This window comes from Anthonomus grandis, chromosome 1 (assembly GCF_022605725.1).
Source record: "Anthonomus grandis grandis chromosome 1, icAntGran1.3, whole genome shotgun sequence".
In the NCBI taxonomy this organism is placed as follows: domain Eukaryota; kingdom Metazoa; phylum Arthropoda; class Insecta; order Coleoptera; family Curculionidae; genus Anthonomus; species Anthonomus grandis.
The window spans coordinates 39,737,180-39,756,203 of record NC_065546.1 but is presented as its reverse complement, the minus strand read 5'-3'; the positions used below and the strand labels follow the sequence as shown (position 1 = coordinate 39,756,203).

Below are 19,024 nucleotides of genomic sequence, written 5' to 3'. Positions count from 1 at the left end.
TTGTCGTTTACCTTTACGTGCAATTACTTCTGGTATCTTTAAAGGCACTATAGAGAGACCACTCTCGTCAACGTTAATAACGCGGTCTGCTGAATAGTTTTGTTTTTCATATTCATTCGTTAAGATAGTAAAAAATTACTAAACGTTTTCTTTGGAAAAGCCCTTGGCTCTAGCAAAAGATGTGCCTGTAGGTCTTCTAAATGACAATGTATCTGAGCGCCGTCTCATAAACAGCCTAAGCCAGCCTTTTCCAACTGTTTCTTTGCCAAAAGGATTTGGCAGATTATTTTTAACAGCAAGCTGATATGCCATATTCCTTATGTCGTTTCTGGTTAAACCAAAATACTTACTTTCCATATGAAGTAAGTACCTTATAAGTTCATCTTCTAGTTCTTTTGTAAGCACTGTTGGTCGACCTAGTTTTGTTTCAGCAGAGATATCTGGATCTTCGTTTTTCTGACAGTGTCTAAAAAGGGTTGTTCTGGGAACATTGTAAGTTTTGGCTGCCTGCAGGTACCCCATTTTCTGTTCCTTAACAGCACAAATTGCTTGTACCATATCATTTTTTTCGTAACATTTTCTTTTTCGACTACCCTTTGACGCCATACTGAAATTTAAAAAAAAACACATAGTTCTATTTCATCGTATAAAAATTGAGGTTTCTAACGCAGAGTACAAGCATAAGATTTAATAGGTTTACAATGGCCTCCCTTCTGTTTATTACTTTTTTAGTTACAATAATTATTATTGATATATTATTTAGTATAAAAGCAAATTTAGAAATGCTTTTATAGCAACAAATTATCACTATTTTAGTATTCTTAATGGGATACTAATATGGAATACTATTCCATATTTGTGGCTCAAAAAATTCTATATTATTGACCCTCATAACCTAATTTTATAATATTCAAAAAAAATATTTCTATGTTAAAAAACAAACTTACCTAAAAACTATTGTAATCTATGATGTTTGAACTGTCACAAATGCACAACAGTTTAAATAAAAAATAAGTATTTTATCGCTAACACACGAAAACAGCAAGATCTGCAAAACTTTTATGATGCCGCAAAAAAAACGACTGTCTATGGTGAGCCAACAAAACAAACTAGAGACATCAAAAAAACCTTAGATGAATGCACTTCGACACTTTCAACGTGCAATTAATAGAGGGCGCTTGCTACTTTTTCTGGTTTTCTGGTTTTCCATATTACTGACCTATTGCATATTTGTCGCCCTTACTCTATAAATCCCTGTAGTTTTAATTTTCTAAAATTTATATACTTGCTTGCTTTGACTGTCAGTATTCTCCTAATGCATTGCAAAAACAATGAAGATAATTCCAAATATTTCGAAACTCTTTCATTGGGCTTTACAAAGGACGCGCTTCGTGACATTTCGTTCAGTTTTAACTGTTTAGTCAGTTTTTACCTTGGAAACAATTAAACGACAGTCAAGGCCGGTTAGGTTAGTGTTTTTGACGTTGACAATAAAAGTGTGTTCCCGAATTTCGTTACAATATTATGACTGTTGCAAGTAAGGTATCGTCTTCGTGTGAATTGTTGGCTGAAGTTCAAGCTGCTACAAGCAGATATCAAGAGTAAAAACAAGAATGCATCTTCTATGTAGTCGTAAAATTAGTTTACTGGAGAACAGTTGTCACACATGCCTCCCAGGTGAAACTCGAGCGAGACACCTAGAAATCTGACAGACTCATCTTATGGAAGATCAGATTAAACCCTGTTCAAAGAAAAGTTTAAATTCTACATCTTTCTATTATCAAGGATAAATCTATTTGATATAAACCATTCTAGGATCTAATTATTGAGCTCGTCGACAGTTCTCACAACATCCGGGTCCCCAGATTAAAGATTTCAGCGAAGTTGCGACATTGCAAATAAAATTCATTTTTGCCCATTTTTATGATGTAAAATCAGACAAATTATTCAGATAAATAGAAAGACCTAGTACTTTTGGGGATCCCATATCGAAAGCGCTGTCCACGGTCATGATTAAAATTCTCATATGAAAGAATTGTAGTCAAGCACAAGACCCAACAAATTCAGAGAGGTGCTTAATATCTGGAATTGCGAATCTATTAGAGCGAACACAAAAGTGATTTTGTATAAAATAATTATTACAATACACAGTGCTTTATAATTTTTTTTTGTTTGAGATATTCCTATATTTAGACTCATCCTCCTTTGATCTTTACTACTATACAGGGTCCTGCAATAGTGGGTCGGTCTTCCATAAACCAAAAAAAAAGGGGTTAACATTGTCTAACGTCCCAACATTTTTTTGAGATATGATGTATGGAAAATATTTTGAAATATACAAGGTGCTTCAAAAAAGATATAAGCGGCATTTTTTTTTCAAAATGGAGTGCCATGCTTTTTATTTTACTTATGGGACCACCTTAGGCTACTTTGTCATGCGCAATTTGACGGCAATATTTTTTTTTTTTTTAAATTAAAAATCAGTACTTCATCTTATTTCATCTTGACATCAGAAATCTTAGTTTAATGTCAATATTAGGCCAAATTCGGATTCTAGAAGAATGGAGGATTAGTTTGATGTAAATAGTTTCTTTCTTTCTTATACAGAGTGTCTGTAGTTATCATTCAACTTTTACGAATTTCAAAGCTTCATTTCTCGCTTTTTTTAAATAAGAACCAGGAAATCTGCATTCTAAACAAAATAGATATTTTAATAGTATTTTTTTGTTACCAAGCAAAATATTTCAACATATATTCTAAACAAATTATTTACATATTTCTGTGACATTTTTGATAATACTATTTTTATGTGGATATTATCAACTAAGTATTCAGTTATTTGAATTTCCGTAACTATATTTCTGAAGGAATTTTGTTCAAAATATTTCTAAACGAATTTGCATCTTAAATGCATTTTAACAAGGTTGAATTTGTTGAGATGATATTTGTGTTGGGTGAATATGAAAAGAATTGCCAGTTAGCCTCTCATATGTATGGGGAGCGTTATCCTGATAGAAGATTTCCAGATTAAAAATCTTTTAAAAGGTTATTAGCGAAATTCGTGAAGACAATGAATATTTGTTACCCAAAGATAGAAAGAATAAGGCTCAGGAGCAAGAGTTAAATGTGCTATTAACGATAACCGAAGATCCTCACCTAAGGCAAGCAAATATCGGAAGAGCAGTTGGAATGAGTGAAAGATTAGTGCAATGGATTTTAAAAAGAAATCATTTTCATCCATACCACATCCATGAACATCAAGCACTTTTTGATAGGGATATACAAAACCTACTTGAAATTTGTACTTGGAGCAGAAATAAATAAGAAAGCAACCCCTATTTTCTTACTACGCCCTATTTACAGATAAGGCAAGATTTCATAAAAATGGATCAGTATAAGACTGAAGAAAGATTTCATAAAAATAGATCAGATAATAGACATAACTTTCACTATTATTCATCTGAAAACCCGCATTTCATGCGGCAGATTGACTATCAGCATAATGTGAATGCTCATTAAATTACTAGAAACCGAATGTGGTTTTAACAAGATATTTTGAAACTGAACATTTGAATGTGACCTTTGAAGGAAAATAGATTGGAAGGAATAGGCCTAATTAATGGCCAGCCAGATCACCTGACTTAACAAAATTAGATTTTTTTATGAGATTTTATAAAAGAAGCTGTTTATAGAAATCCACCTGTAATAGCAGTAGACATGGAGCAGAGAATACGAGATTAATATGCTTGTTTAATTATTATCGTGGATATTTTAAAAACGACTGCAGGTAGCTAAAGTTTATTTACATAATAAAATTGTTTATTTATTAATTCTTTATTAAATGAATAAGAAATATATAGGGTGTTGCATTTGAAAAAAAGCAAGAAATGAAGCTTTAAAATTCGTAAAATTGAAATGATAACTATATGACAAAAAGAAATTATTTAAATCAAAGTAATCCTCTAATCTTCTATAATCTGAATTTAACCTAATATTTATATTAAATTAACATTTTTGATGTCAAAATGAAATTAAAGAATCCAGTGATTTGTTTATTTTTCTTTTAATATTGCAGTCAAACTCCCATATTTAGGACGTATACTAAGTAGCCTAAGGTGGTCCCAAATATGAAATAAAAAGAATAGCACTCCATTTTAAAAAGACGCCACTTTTTTAAAGCACCTTATATATTTCAATTTTTTCCAGGCATACGCTATCACATTCCAGAAAAAAATTAAGAGATTAGAAAATGTTCACTTAATTTTTACGCTTTATGGCAGACCGACGCATTGTTGCAGGACCATGTATTTTGGTATATTTATTTCTCTGTTAATTCCAGGATGAAAATGCCGCGCCAAAACAAATCAACCTGGAAAAAATCTTCACTCCAGCAGATGGTGAACAAATCCAGCCAAAGTCTACTAGTAAGTTATTTTCGTTTCATTTAATAATTTGGCAAGTTTACTGCGACTTGTACAATATGAAAATAAGCAGTTGGCCTAAGAAAACTAATTTCTGGTTACACGCGTTTGTGTACTTAACTTTTGGTTTATGATCAACTTGACCTTCGGTCTTACGGAATACTTTTTGAATTTCTAAACAGAGTTTTGTACTATTTATAATTAAAAATACTCCTTAACTAATCCTAAGAATTTATAAATTTTAAGGAAAAATGTTTGCCTCATCGGCATTCTACGATAAAGGCTTCCATCCGACCGTAGAAGACCAAGTGGAATTGGCCAAGAGAATTTCCAGTTCTTTGAGCGACATCAGCAATCAGAGTAGTAAAGGGTTGCAGATGTACGTTAACAGGAAGAAGCGATCTGTTAAGTGGGTGCACGAGGGAGAAGGTAAGTTTTCTGTTTCGGTAATTAAAAAATCGCCGTTTTGTTCGTTCATTTACTTTGCATTAATTAGCAGAGAGGGCACAGAAGGCATATACTCTGCTACGATCTAAAAAGGAAAAAAGGGTAGAAAGTTAAAAAAAAATCGTTTTTAAAAATAATATATATATAGAGCAATAAAAAATTAAAGATATCTTTAAGAATGGTAATTCTTCTATTAAAATCAGACCAAACAAAATGGTGCTTATTTTGCTTCATGTCTTTTTTCCCTCTGCGTGGAAGTTACAGAACTCAAATATTACTTTTTTTTAATTCATCTTAAGAAATTTGTAGAGCAGAAATAGAACTAGAAATTTGTCACAAATAAATGATTCAAATTAAATGGAAATTTACACATTTAAAAAAAATTGCCGCTACTTTTTTTTCAAACGTATGATTAAAATAAATTTAAATTAATGATCAGTGTACTTTTACTTGCAACTTTTTTTTTAAACAATAACTAAAATAGTCTAAAATGTTATCATTTTTGGCCCTATGAGCACGAAAATTTAAAAAAAATCATCGACTATTGAACGTATTATCTTCAAATGGAGTAAAGGGCTCAGTGTTTTTCCAGTGAGTTTTTCTAAGCTATCTAACTAAATGACAGGAATTTTTCTAAATTAAGAATAAAATAAGTAAAATATTTAAAACAAAAAACAGAAATATACCACAGATAACATAATTCACACATTGTATGGGGGTGGAATATATCAGGGTATATTCAAACCAGTAAATGCATGGTATAGAATTACACTTTAAAAACCTTTTTAGGGAAAAGTAAACAATATTCAATCAATTTATTATATCTATGTGATATTTTTGGTCCGCTCAATTTTTCTATTGGAAGTTTGTTACTTTGTTCATAAAAATCTCGAACTAACATAACACGTATCTATAATACTCGCAATAACATAAATGAGCAAGCACTAACAATTTCCCAAGGTTAATAAAATTTAAATAGGCATTTGATAAATATTCTTGCAATAAAAATATTCAATTTAATTCCAAAAGATGTAAGAAAAATCATCAATAGGAAAAATTTAAGAATTTTTGCAGAAATAATATAACAACAAGTTTGGAATACTGAATATATTATTTAAATTAAGTGATATATTAGTATCATATAAATTTATTTATAGTTTGTGTGTTCTATAAAAACAGTCACATTCAGGTTTTCAAGTTACCTACGTGCCTATGAATGTATTCCTACATTCATGTAATTATCTTATGTATTTTGTATTTTTGTATAATTAATTAATTAATATATTGTATAATTATTAAATAAGTAAATAGAAATCATATAAGGGATGAATGTTTAATGCATTAAAACGTCCCAATTTTCCTCATCTTCTTGACTTAAATATAAATTTGAAATCAACTCAAGGTTAAAAAATTAATAATGTTGAATGAAACACAAATTTTTTCTTTGCTAAAACTACTTTACAAGATTGGCAAAAATTAAAAAAACAAGATTTTCGCTCATATTTTTTATCAATATTTGTATTTGTTTCTTCTTCCAAAATTCGCATAAAAAAAGAGTTTCATTAAGCATTAAAATAAACATTAAAGTATAGCGTTTTTCTTTCTAGCTTTTTTTATATAAACATTTCTTGGAAAAAGTAAATAAATTTAGAAGAACCATATTATAAATTTATTTACCGCTTGCTTGCCTCCTTCTTGCATAAATATAAAAAAAAATGTTTAAAGAACTAATTATTAAATTAAATCAGTTTACCGAAACTAGTTTCCCAAAGTTAATTTTTTTTAACAACTTTTTACGCTTTTTGTACAAAATTCGTTCTAGAAAAAAAATCATAATAAATAGTTGATATTTTCCGTTTAACTAGAAAGTTAAAGAAATATTTTTTTCTTCATAAAATAATTATTTTTTTAATGAAGTTATTACTCGGGGCACATTTTTTTGTAAAACCTGGGCTATAAATATTCTTAAGTTTAATTATATTTAGGTCGAAAATAAAGTAAAAATATTTAAGCTTGGTTATTATTTTTATTTATTTATTTATTTACACCACATAAACAGATTACAAAATCCAATTATTTAGTGGGAAAAATATCATAATTACAACTTAAAATTAACTATCCAAATACAAAACTGACGTACAATGAATAATGACAACAATTTAATGAACTTAAACTACAAAGTTTACATTTTTAATATTTCTAATGCTGCAACTAAATATGTCACACTGGCTGTGCACAGCATTATATATATCCCCAGCTCTGCGCAAGGGAGAAAATTAGAAAGATAGAAATATTAGTTCTGGCTCTTGTTGAGTAAAAGGTAGGAGGATTTCTTGTTAAGACCATTGGAAGGTGAAAGTTTAACATTCCCAACAAGTCTGGTGAGTCGATCAAGTGGTTTACCACTATTTATATAAAAAATGCAGATCAGCTGATTTACGTCGAACAATAAGCGGTTGTATGGAAAATCTGTCAAGTAAAGTTTGATGTGGAAAACCGATCTCCGGATACACATTGTCACATTTAAACCAGAGATATTTCAAAAATTTTTGTTGGACATTTTCGATATCTTGAATATGACATTGATAAAAAGGAGACCAAACTTGCGAAGCATATTTAAGAATGATTCTAACGAGCGTTACAACAGATAATATAAGAAATATTCTATACATATATCGTAGATCGTCTTCGTTAATATTAATAATTATAAAACCATAATAAATAACAACGATTTATAAAATTATCATAGTCTAGACTTTTTAGTTTTTTAACTATCTACTTTAGGAGATGAATTGAGACAATAGCTATAAGACAATCGTCACTCAAGCAGCTAATCTTTGTATTTATTCTTTATAGACGAAAAAAAAATTGATGAAGTTGTATGTTGTTATAAATTGTAAGAATAAATATACCTGAAGCCCCACATTTTTTTTTATGTTGCTAATTAAGTTGAAATAAGATTGACTTAGATTGTTAACGTCGGTAACGTTTCTTGTTTATGTTATTTGGGTGTCTTTTAATTTTACTCATTTAATTTAAAAATCTCTTTTTATAATTTTGCTATCTATATATAATTTCTGTTTTTTTAACTCAAATGAATATTGAAACTTTTCAAGGAGCTGATCAAACGCGGATTTTTAAATTACTGTGAATAAGTACATGAGGTTTTGTATTTCTTTTATCTTCAGAAATTCTGATGTAAAATTATCTTGAACTAATTAATATCTTGAATTTTTGAAAATGTATATATGCAATAGGAGGAGGATCTCTGTAGAAAAGCTCTTTAACAATTTTCAAATTTCACTTTCTTCATCCCTTTTCATAACTCATCCCCTCTTTTATAAATACTGAAGAAGTGGGATGACTTGACTTTTATTTCAAATGCATTATATAAAAAAAGTAAGAATAATCTAAGGTTCTATACAGGGTTCTAAGATTATATCAAAATAATTCGAATTCGTAATCCTTGAAAATAAAATAATATTTCCTAAAGCTCCATTAAATGAGAGATTTTTTCTCAAAATTTTCTCCAATTATCTCCTAAATGGTATGTAAATTACAATGAAAGTGCAGTTTTTAAACAAAAATCTTTGACATTTTGTAATTATTCTAAACTATTATAAACTAAACATAAAAAATAAGGAGGAAATAGTCCATACTTCCAGTGGAGTCGTAGGTTAAGGTAAAATGAAAATATTTCATTTTTCCTTAACCTAAGGATTAGGATTTTCATTTTTCCATAAAAAATAAGGTTTTCTTATTCCCTAAACCAAAGTTTACACAATAAAATACAATATTACAGTATTCACATTCTAGTATTCACTACCCTGACCAACATTAAATTTTTTTTTAAATTAATTGTCTTTGTCATTTTAATATGGCCGTGGCTTCAACAATTTTTTGACGTAAAAATTACACTTTTAATTATTACAACAAAAAAATAAATTTTTAAAAACACATTTAATATATCAAAATAAATGAGTTTAATCCATCATCTTAAAAATTCAATACTATTGTTTACAGACACTATAAATTTTATTTTTAAAACCGTGTCATTGGAGGACGACATTTGGGTGGGCGAACTAATAAAACTTTGAACAAAAATATTGCTTTTTAATGCATTTAGCATGCGGTTTATTTGAAATAGATTCGAAAATAGATAGATTTTAACAGCTGCTAGATACATATTAAACGTATGTCTGGATTACATTTGCCAGACATTCAGGGTAATTTTCTATAATCATAAACTCGCTTGTTTAAAGTCTTTTTTTAGGTCCCAATAATACTCTTTTTCTCGTTGCTTTCTTTTTACTTTTTTCTTTATACAGGGTGTCCGAAAAGTCAACGATAATACTGAAGGGGCTGATGGAGCAACTCATAAGCACCCAGAAAAACATAAAATGACCTTTGTAAAAAATCGATGGTTTTCGAGATATTGGCACTTTAGTGGAAGTCACCAAAATCCTACTTTTGGATCAGATTTTCGATTGTCACGCCTTAAAAATAGATATTTTTTAGAATCTCTTTTTAGCTATGCAACACTGAATAGCCATTTTACTGATAAAAGACAAACATTATACTAAACAGCTAAAAAATTTAATAAGAAATCTATTCTAAAATAAAGTATTACTTATTTTTATTTTTTTAAGGCAGAATGTCTCATGCTTCTGTTCGAGAGGAAAGACCTCGTATTGATTATGTTGATCAAGTTTTAGAAGAAATTGAAAATGATCCGACTACTTCGGCACGAGCAATCGAAAGAAGAACAGGGATACCGAAATCGGTAGTAAACGACATCACTAGGCAATTTCAATATCACCCTTATCATGTTCGACGAGTGCAAAGCCTATTGCCTCGAGACTACGAACCACACCTACAATTTTGCCGCAGAATGTTGCAAAAAAATCAAGAGGATCCGAATTTTTTAAATAATATACTGTGGTCGGATGAGAGTGCATTCAAAAAGGATGGCTTTATGAACATGCACAATTTGCACACTTATGCGTTGGAAAATCCCCACTCTATTCGAGAAGAAAGGTCACAGTACCGATTTAAAGTAAACTTGTGGACCGGTATCTTGGACGGACGTGTAATTGGCCCATTCGAATTACCAGAAAATTTGAACTGGCAGGCTTATTTAGATTTTTGTCGAAACAATCTACCAATTCTTTTAGAAGATGTTTCTTTGGCCAGTCGCCGAATAATGCGGTTCCAAAATGATGGTTGCCCGGCACATTATTCCCATGAAGTTTGTCGGTATTTAAACCAAACATACCCCAACAGATGGATCGGCCGACTTGGTCCAATTTTATGGCCTCCCAGGTCTCCAGACCTAAACCTTCTCGATTTTTTTTACTGGGGTTGCATAAAAGAAAAGGTTTATGCAAGACCGAGCTTACAGAAAAAATTAAAACAGAGCTTATCTAGTGCGTATATATATATATATATATATATATATACAAAAAAAGTGCCCCTAAAAAGCTGATGTCATATATCTTAGCAGATTACGAGCAATATTTTGATTTCGAAGCAAGAAATGTAAAAAAAACGTGGACCTTTAATCAGTCATACTTATCTTTTGGTGTCATTTAAATGGAGGAATCCTACATATCATGTGACTGATTGATGTTTTTTCCTGACTATAATTTGAGGAGGAAAATGTGGCGAAGGTGTCTAATGTGCTTGAAAGAGCATTAGTGCACGAAACGTGAACCACCAACACTAAAAGCAGAGTCACTCAATTGTCAAGAAATCACATCTTTGATTTCAAATGACAGTAGTTTTCTAAGAACAGCGAATCAGAAATTGGAGCTAACAAATCGTCGTGATCGCAATTTATTAACATAAAAATCGGAACTTGTCGCTTCATGTCTACAGGGAAAGCGGTTATTTGGAATTATATACTTGTACTCAGGTAATGTTACGTATTACCAAAATGCATATGAAACTTTGGACAATATCTCTTAAAAACACAAGATTTTTTGCTAAGAAAAAAAGTAATTTCCTCCCTTTTTTACATATAAAACTGGGGCTAATAAAAAGTGCCTAAACACCTCTGAAGCTAAACCTTAAGGAGCTTACTATAAGCATTCTTAGAAAATAACGGAAGCAAAAACTACCATAAATTGATTTATACAATGATGAAAAATTTCAATGCAAAATGTACTCCAAAATATATTAATCGATACATTTACTGCAAAATTATGGAGAAATTTAAACCTACTTCCCACCTACTTCCCCACTTCGTCTCAATAATAATAATAATAATAGCAATAATTCTCTTCAGATAAAGCAGATAAACAATAGGTATAAAAACATTATTACTGTAGAGGACTTGGACACCAAGTTTGAACCCTTGGAGGTTTTTTTTCCAAATGTTTTATTTGCCCATATATAAAATTATAAAATACAGTTATAAACCTAATTAAAATGTTGACAAAAAGGATTAAGTCTCGATTATAAAAACTGTTAATCTGTTGGTACAGACGAAATTACCCTTACAAATAATTAACTTATATAAAATAAATCAAAGGAAACAAATAATAATAATAAAGAAAATTAATCCAGAACGGGAGAGCGGCGGGGATTAAACGCACCAAGGAGAGTATCGCCCAATATTTAACCCTACAGTAAACGCGTCGGGTCTAATAGACCCAGACAAAAATATTTGTTTCTGTAATTCTGAAAAAAAAAGCTCGCCAATTAGTGCGCGCTCTAGTACCTTTTAGTGCTGCACCGCTCCGCTAGGCATTTATTAGTAGTTTTGGCCCAGTCAAGTGAGAACAATTTTATAGTTAATTTCGGTCTCGCAGACCCAACGCGTTCCTTTTGGTAAGTTTTATTTTTATTAATTATTTTGGTTTGTTTGTTTTTACGGAAAAATGGATCCTTATGAAAAAGAGGTACAAAAGTTGACCCAACTTTATGAAGAAGTTCCATCCGATCCTGAAAATTATTCAGATTCTGAGGCTTCAGAAGCGGATCCACAGTATGAAATCTTCAGTGATCACCAGTCTGATAGCGAGCAGGAGACCGAGAGTAGATGGACGTACTCATTTACAATTAAGTTCAAAAGACGCAATGAAGTGGAATAAAACATGCTTTCCTAAAAATGTGAGAACGCGGCAAGAAAACATAATTGTAAGATTACCCGGAGCAATTGGCCCAGCTCAAAATGCGCAAACTCCATTCGAAACGTGGCAGCTTTTTTTTGACGATGATATCGTTATGGATTTAGTAAATAGCACAAACATATATATTTAAAGTATGATCTCTCAGCGATTCAAAAATAAATCTGATGTACGGCCGACAGATGTAATTGAGATGCGCGCACTAATTGGTCTACTTTATCTAGCTGGAGTTTACCATGGAGGAAGGACATCAATTTTTGAATTTTGGTCGAGGGATGGTACAGGAGTGGAAATTTTTCTAGCAACAATGGCTCTAAGAAGATTTCGTTTTTTACTAAGGTGTTTGCGAATGGATGATATTCATACAAGGAAAGAGCGTAAAAGTGAAGACAACCTAGCTCCAATTCGAAAAGTTTTTGAAGCAGCAGTACAAAATTGCCAAAAACATTACTCTGTGGGAAAACATACAACAATCGACGAAATGCTGTGTGCTTTTAGGGGCCGATGTAGTTTTAGGATATATATACCCAATAAGCCGGCCCGATATGGACTCAAAGTATTCTCACTGACAGACTCAAAGTCTTTTTATACTCTAAATATGGAAATGTATTGAGGCAAACAACCTGCAGGGCAGTATTCAGTAAGTAACAACGCTTCCGATGTGGTTGAAAGGCTGTGCCTACCAATATCGAAATCCCGAAGGAACGTGACAATGGATAATTGGTTCACCTCGGTTGAAGTGGCCAACAGATTACTAAATAATCATCAGGTGACCATAGTGGGCACCCTTAGGAAAAATAAGCGTCAAATTCCAAAAGAGTTTTTTACCGTACGACCAGAAAAGTCAAGTGTGTTTGGCTTTACTAAAGATTTGACTACTGTATCGTATATCCCAAAAAAAAACAAGCAGGTGATATTGCTATCTACGTTACATCATGACGATTCCATTGATGCTTTATCTGGAGAAGAAATCATTACTTTTTATAATTCTACCAAATGTGGAGTCGATACTGTCGACCAACTTACCGCAAAGTATAATGTTGCTAGAAATACGCGTAGATGGCCCATGGTAGTCTTGTATGGGCTGCTCAATGTTGCTGGTGTTAACGCTCTTGTTATATATAAAAACAATAATATTAATAAAAGCAGCATTGATAGAAGATTTTTTTTGAAACAACTTGGTATGGAGCTCATATTGGACTACATGAAGAGTCGAGTAACCTCGCAATACTTGCCAAGTGAAATTTGATAACTTGCTGCGAGGATTAGTGGTACTGAGTTGGTGGAAGTTGTCGAAAACGTTCAAAATAAACAGGGAAGATGCAACTTCTGTAAAGATCGTAAAACAAAATATACCTGCCGTTTTTGTAAAAAGTATATATGTCTCGAACATACTGTACCTATTTGTGAAGTTTGTAAAGAAAAAATTGCCAAATAAATATTATAGAGGGCGTGTCAGTGAGGCGGAGCCTAAAATGTGTCATAAGTTTAATTTTTACTTCTTAGGTTAACTAAGTAGAATATTGCGATTATTTTCTGTTAGAATATTACCTTTTGTTTGTTCTATTAATATCTCTAACAAAAAAATAAATTTTTGGATGTACTTACAAAAATGTAGTTTTTTTCCTTTGTGGGTATATTAGACCCAACGCGTTCCTTAGTGGTAGATTTTTTGAGACGCGTTTCCTCGAGGGTGATTCTAAAAAAGGAAAATGCCGATGTCTACCAAGGTAAAGACAGTTTTCAACTAATGGCAAATAAGAATGTTTTTTTTTTTAATTTTCCTTTTTTTTGTACCTGATGTTAATTAACCTATTCTTTGTTCAACTAGCAACTGTTATTTAATTTGTTTAGTAAATATGTTTAAAGATAGTTGTTTAATGCTCGATGTAATACTATTTCACATTTTAACCCCCTCAAATTTAAAAGAGCGCTGGAATGAAGCGGTTCTGTGGCATAACAAAAATTATATTATTTCGCATCATGTGTTAATGCTCAAAATACAAAAATTAATTTTGCAAGTTTGCCGGTTGGCCTTCCTATATAATCCGATAAGTAAAGGTAAACATATTATGCTCTATGTTATTTGTCATATTTACTAAATTTTTATTATTAATATATTAAGTATGGTTTCTATATGGGATATTATAGGCAAATCGAATACAGGAATTTTGAATTTTTTAAATTGCTTGTTTGGTGTTTGTATACAAAGAGCTACCATATGCCATGTCACCGTAATCGAATAACGATAAAACAAGACTTTCACAAAGTAAATATTTTTGTTTTATGGACAAGTTTCGTTTAAGTTTAGTATTTTTCAGGCATTAATAGCCTGCTTTAATTTTGTTCTCTACATGTGGTTCAAAAGAGAGAGAATTGACTTGAATTGTGATTTCTAGTTTTTTTCCCTCTGGAACAATTGGAACGATTTATACGATTTTTAAACTTTTGCCTTAAATTATTATTTAAGAAAAAAATTATTAAAAAAATACATTAAAAGAATTTTAGATTTTTTTTTAGACATTTAATTTAAGGTTGTGATTTTTTGCGTAATTTTCTAGATTCAGTAAATCGACCTGAGTCTTACGTTAAATTGAATTATTATGAATATCTGCAATATAAACAGGAATATACAGTTGTGAGTCGTCAGCATACTGCTGCAATGTGGAATGTTTTACAGCTTCATAAATGTCTACCACGTAGAGTGAGTGACAAAAGTATAGATCCTTGAGGTACTCCTTGATTTGATTGCTCTTACTGTTAACATTGTTTTATCTCGGTTGTTAGAGGAGATAGAGCTATGCGGCTTTCGCATTACTATTCTACTTTTTTTATGAAAGAAAATGTTGACATCTGTCATTGTTTGTAATCTAAAGAATGATTTTAAAAATTTTGGATTTTGGAATCCCCCTTTATCTCCCATATTATTTAACATATCAAAAAAGTACCTAAAAAATGGTTTTGATACGATTTTTTTGTAAAATACGATTATGTTATCTGTTTTGTTTAGGATAAATTTAAGATTTTCAGATAAAAAACAAAAAAAGGAATAAATTAAAGCGGATTTTTTTTTAAAATAATATACAAAGTGTTCTATTTAAGAGAAAATTCTAAATTATTAAAATGAAATAAAAAAATTACATAATCGTGTTCTACAGAAAAAACCTCATCAAAACCATTTTTTGCTTTTTCAATAATATTTTTAATAATTTCAATTTATAATTTAACATATTGAGGAGATACAAGGAAGGTCCCAAAATCCAAAATTTTCAAAATCACTCTGAAGTTTAAAAAATATGACAGCTGTTAAATTTTTGACAATGGTACATTTTGTTTCATAAAAAAGTAACAAAGTAATTTAAAATGGGAATGGCTCTATCTCCTATAGCAAACGAGATAACCTACAAAAGTGTACAAATTTGGACACCCTGTACAAGTATTTCGATCTCAAAAATGCACGAAATAATTGCTTAATAATGTCAAATTTGGCTCCAGATCAGGGCGTACGACTCTAGATATATTTGACAAGCTATACCAAAACTTTGATTTGTCTCTACAATTTTCTAGAAAAAAGTAGCTCTAATAGAGTATCATACCTATGGATCTTTTATAATTATTAAGAAAGTTTAAGAAAGTAGTTATAAGAAAGTAGGTTTTTGGATGACTTTACTATCAACTTTATCAGAAAAAATGGGCGGAAAAGAGTACCATGTTGATAGATCTTTTTAAGATGTATCATTTTTAAGATATTTTGAAAGAATTATCAGGGGTACCAAAAATCTAATAAATTATTCAGAAGAACTTAGCTCTAAAAGAGCACCAGGTTAATGGGTCATTTATGACTTTTAGGATTTTTGGAAGAATTATCAGTTGGCTTTACTATTATCAGATCAATCAAGATCAAATCGTACTACAATCAGAAAAAATAACTTAAAGAGAATACCATTAGAATTAATTGCAATTTTTAAGAAAGTTTAATGTGCTTGAAAGAATCAATCATGGGAATCATAAGTGTTTACTTTATTATTAAACTAATAAAAAAAAATGCTGAAAAATAGTAACATATGGATGGATCTATTATGATTTTCTAGAAAGCTTGATTAATTAATTTTCCAATAACAAATTGCTAGAAATACTTAATCTAATAAAGAAAACAAAAAGGGCCTAATTTTACTTCGACAAATATCTCCAGCATCTTGCGGTACCCATCATAAAGTGTGCCTATTATTTTATACATCTTTTGTTCGCTCGATAATTGATTCTGGACCTATTTTTTATGAAAGGAATTGGAAAACTAATTTACTAAGAGTTGACAAAATTCAAATAAAGCTATATATAAAAATATAATATATATCAAAAACAGGCTTAGGAGCAATGACTCCATTCCTTAGTCCCGCCGTATTCGTCGAAAGTCTGAAACAGCTACTATGCTATCCGAGGGAATATCTAGGAACAAAATTCTTAATTAAGTTATAGACCAACTCTGAATTTTGTCTCTCACAGACAATTATTGGCACAAGTAAAACTCACCACGAGCTACAATGATACTATTGAATCCTAATATAGTTTAACAGTATCCTTCTGAAGGAGGATGTTCTTGATTTTAAAAGAACTTTTGGATAGACTTTCAGTTTTTGGAGTAAAAATATTTATTGGTGGAATGAAATGTGATATTAGGTACCTTTAGTAAATTGCTGCCATATATTACTAACTAGAATATCCAATATCTAATAGATACAGATACGTTCTTATATTGCGAAAGATTGAGAGTTTTAATTACCGAAAGGAAACCAAAACTCTTAGAGACAGGTATATAACAGACGAAATTCTAACAGAATCACTACTATTTTTAAATAGACATCGACATACCTACTTGAATGGAAATTCACTGAAACGACTCTTCATTATATAGTGAGCAAGGCTGAACAAGCTATGGAAAACAAGCAAATGGCACTTGCTCTTTTCTTTGGCGTGGAAGGATAGGGGCATATTGGAGGACCCATTTAATAAAGCAAAAACAGTTACCATTTACCATACTCCCTTGACCAGGGGTACCTGTTCCTGTCTTCTAAGCTGGAAGCTAGAAATTGAAGCATTCTATGCCTAAGCATACGCGGACGATGGATTGTCGTGGACTATTTGTGAGCGAATGTAATGGATTCTGCGTGCAGAATGGTGAAACAGTTGTATCAGAAGACAATTCTGTCGACCTAAACCTCCCACTATGTGTTAGACTCGCTTAATATTAGGGCAGCAGGTGAAACACATGGGAGTTACTTTAGACAGCAAACTCATATCAACATAGAATAAGTAGTAAATAAGGTAATAGCCCTAAAATGGCAATTGTGGCGAACAATAGGTACAAGATGGGGTCTAAAACCACATATTATTTAGTGTCTTTATGCTGTAGTCATACGACCGCCATTAAAGGTTATCAGCGCCCAAACAGCTGCTGCGGCACCTCTAAACATTCTTCTTGTAATACCGGAACTCCTAGTTTGGATTAAAAGGCCATGGCGGTGCATAAAAGGATTAAAATTAGCGAATAATGGCGCAATGGTCACTTAAGACAAAGTCCATTCTAACTTCCAGGTATACTACAGCGAGTCGCAAACTAAGGTCGAATAAAGACTTTTGGGTGGAAATCCCAACAAAGGAAAAATGGTCAATAAACTAAGTAAAGGAGCTAAATGGTTTCCATACCTAACACAGTTGGGTTATGGATGGAAAGCACCAAGTTAGCCGGAGGCGTACAGGATGGAGACGATCAAAGAGGACCCTTTCCGCTAGGGAGACATACTACAAGTCCCCAAGCATAGTTGTTTGCTTATAGAAGCAAACAAACGGAAAGCATTGTATGGTACCGATGGGATTTGTATTTACTCTGATAGTCAAGGTACCCTTAAGGCTACCCAAAAACCCAAGGCCAGCTGAGCGCTAGTCCAGGAGTGCAGATACACATTAAAAAGATTGACAGCTTACAAAGGCTTTTATAAAAGGTAAAAGCACAAAATCTACAGCATCACAAATACAGTATTTGTCGGAATCCCCGTTCGGCATTAAAAGTCGATAAAATGCATAGGGAGAAGGCGTTTGACCCACTTTTATAACAATAAGCGCGTATTTATTTGGGTTACGAGACTCCTGTTAATAACGGCGTTAAGAGATTTAATGCGTCGAGGGATGACTTGACAAGTTGTTATTATCTTTAATAGGTTTATTGTTGGGGCCGTCGATGTTTGGATGAAGAGAGGACATTCACAAATTTTTTCGTCAACGAGAAAAAAAAGAAGAAGAAGAACAAGAAAGACCAAATTATTCTGCTTAGGCCAGCTTCTTACAAAATCGCGAAGACCAAGAAGAAGAAAAATTAAGTATGTTGTGGTTTTTGTATTGACGTTATATGTTAATGACATGCTTTGAGATCAGTAGAATGACAAAAATTATATAACCAACAAAAATTATACTACAAGCCTGTGAAAACCAAGAAGTAGAAGAAGAAGAAAAGGAAAGTGAAATTGATAATTTTCTCCACCTTATCTGCTGGTTGAAAACGGATTTTGATTTCCAGCTTGCATAGACAAAGAAGAAAAATAAACACTGCTCATGTTTTTCGAAAATAATAACAAGAAGAAAAATAAGCGCATAATTATTCTCCTTAGCCCACGCAACTTTTTATAGGCTTACGAAGAGCAAGAAGAAGAAATAGAATTAAATATGCTTTGAGCTTTTGTCATTTAATATACTTCGAGGTTACTAGAATAACAAAAAATAAATTTCCAAATTCATTAAGTGACTTATCAAGAAGAAGTAGAAGAACAGAAAGAAATGAGTAAGATAAGAGATAAGAAGAAGAATTGAACCCTTTTGCTTAAGTCCGACATAATTTTGCAAACCTGTGAAAGTCAAAGAGAAGAAGAAAAAAGAAAGTGACGTTAATGAAATGTTTTTTCATTTCACAAACTGAAAGAAAATTTTGATTTCCGGTTCGCAGAGATAAAGAAGAAAACAAATAGTGAGAGGAAT

The 19,024-nt window shown here is 31.5% G+C and overlaps 1 protein-coding gene across 7 annotated transcripts in view; it reads left to right on the top strand.

Annotated features, from left to right (window-relative positions):
- The window catches only part of LOC126750197 (uncharacterized), an 86,442-nt gene that overhangs the window by 58,597 nt on the left and 8,821 nt on the right, over positions 1-19,024 (top strand). For all 7 annotated transcript variants that reach the window (XM_050459765.1, XM_050459751.1, XM_050459742.1 and 4 more), the window contains 2 exons: positions 4,340-4,424; positions 4,668-4,850. In XM_050459765.1, the coding sequence (XP_050315722.1) occupies positions 4,340-4,424; positions 4,668-4,850 (268 nt within the window). The remainder of the gene's footprint in view (positions 1-4,339; positions 4,425-4,667; positions 4,851-19,024) is intronic.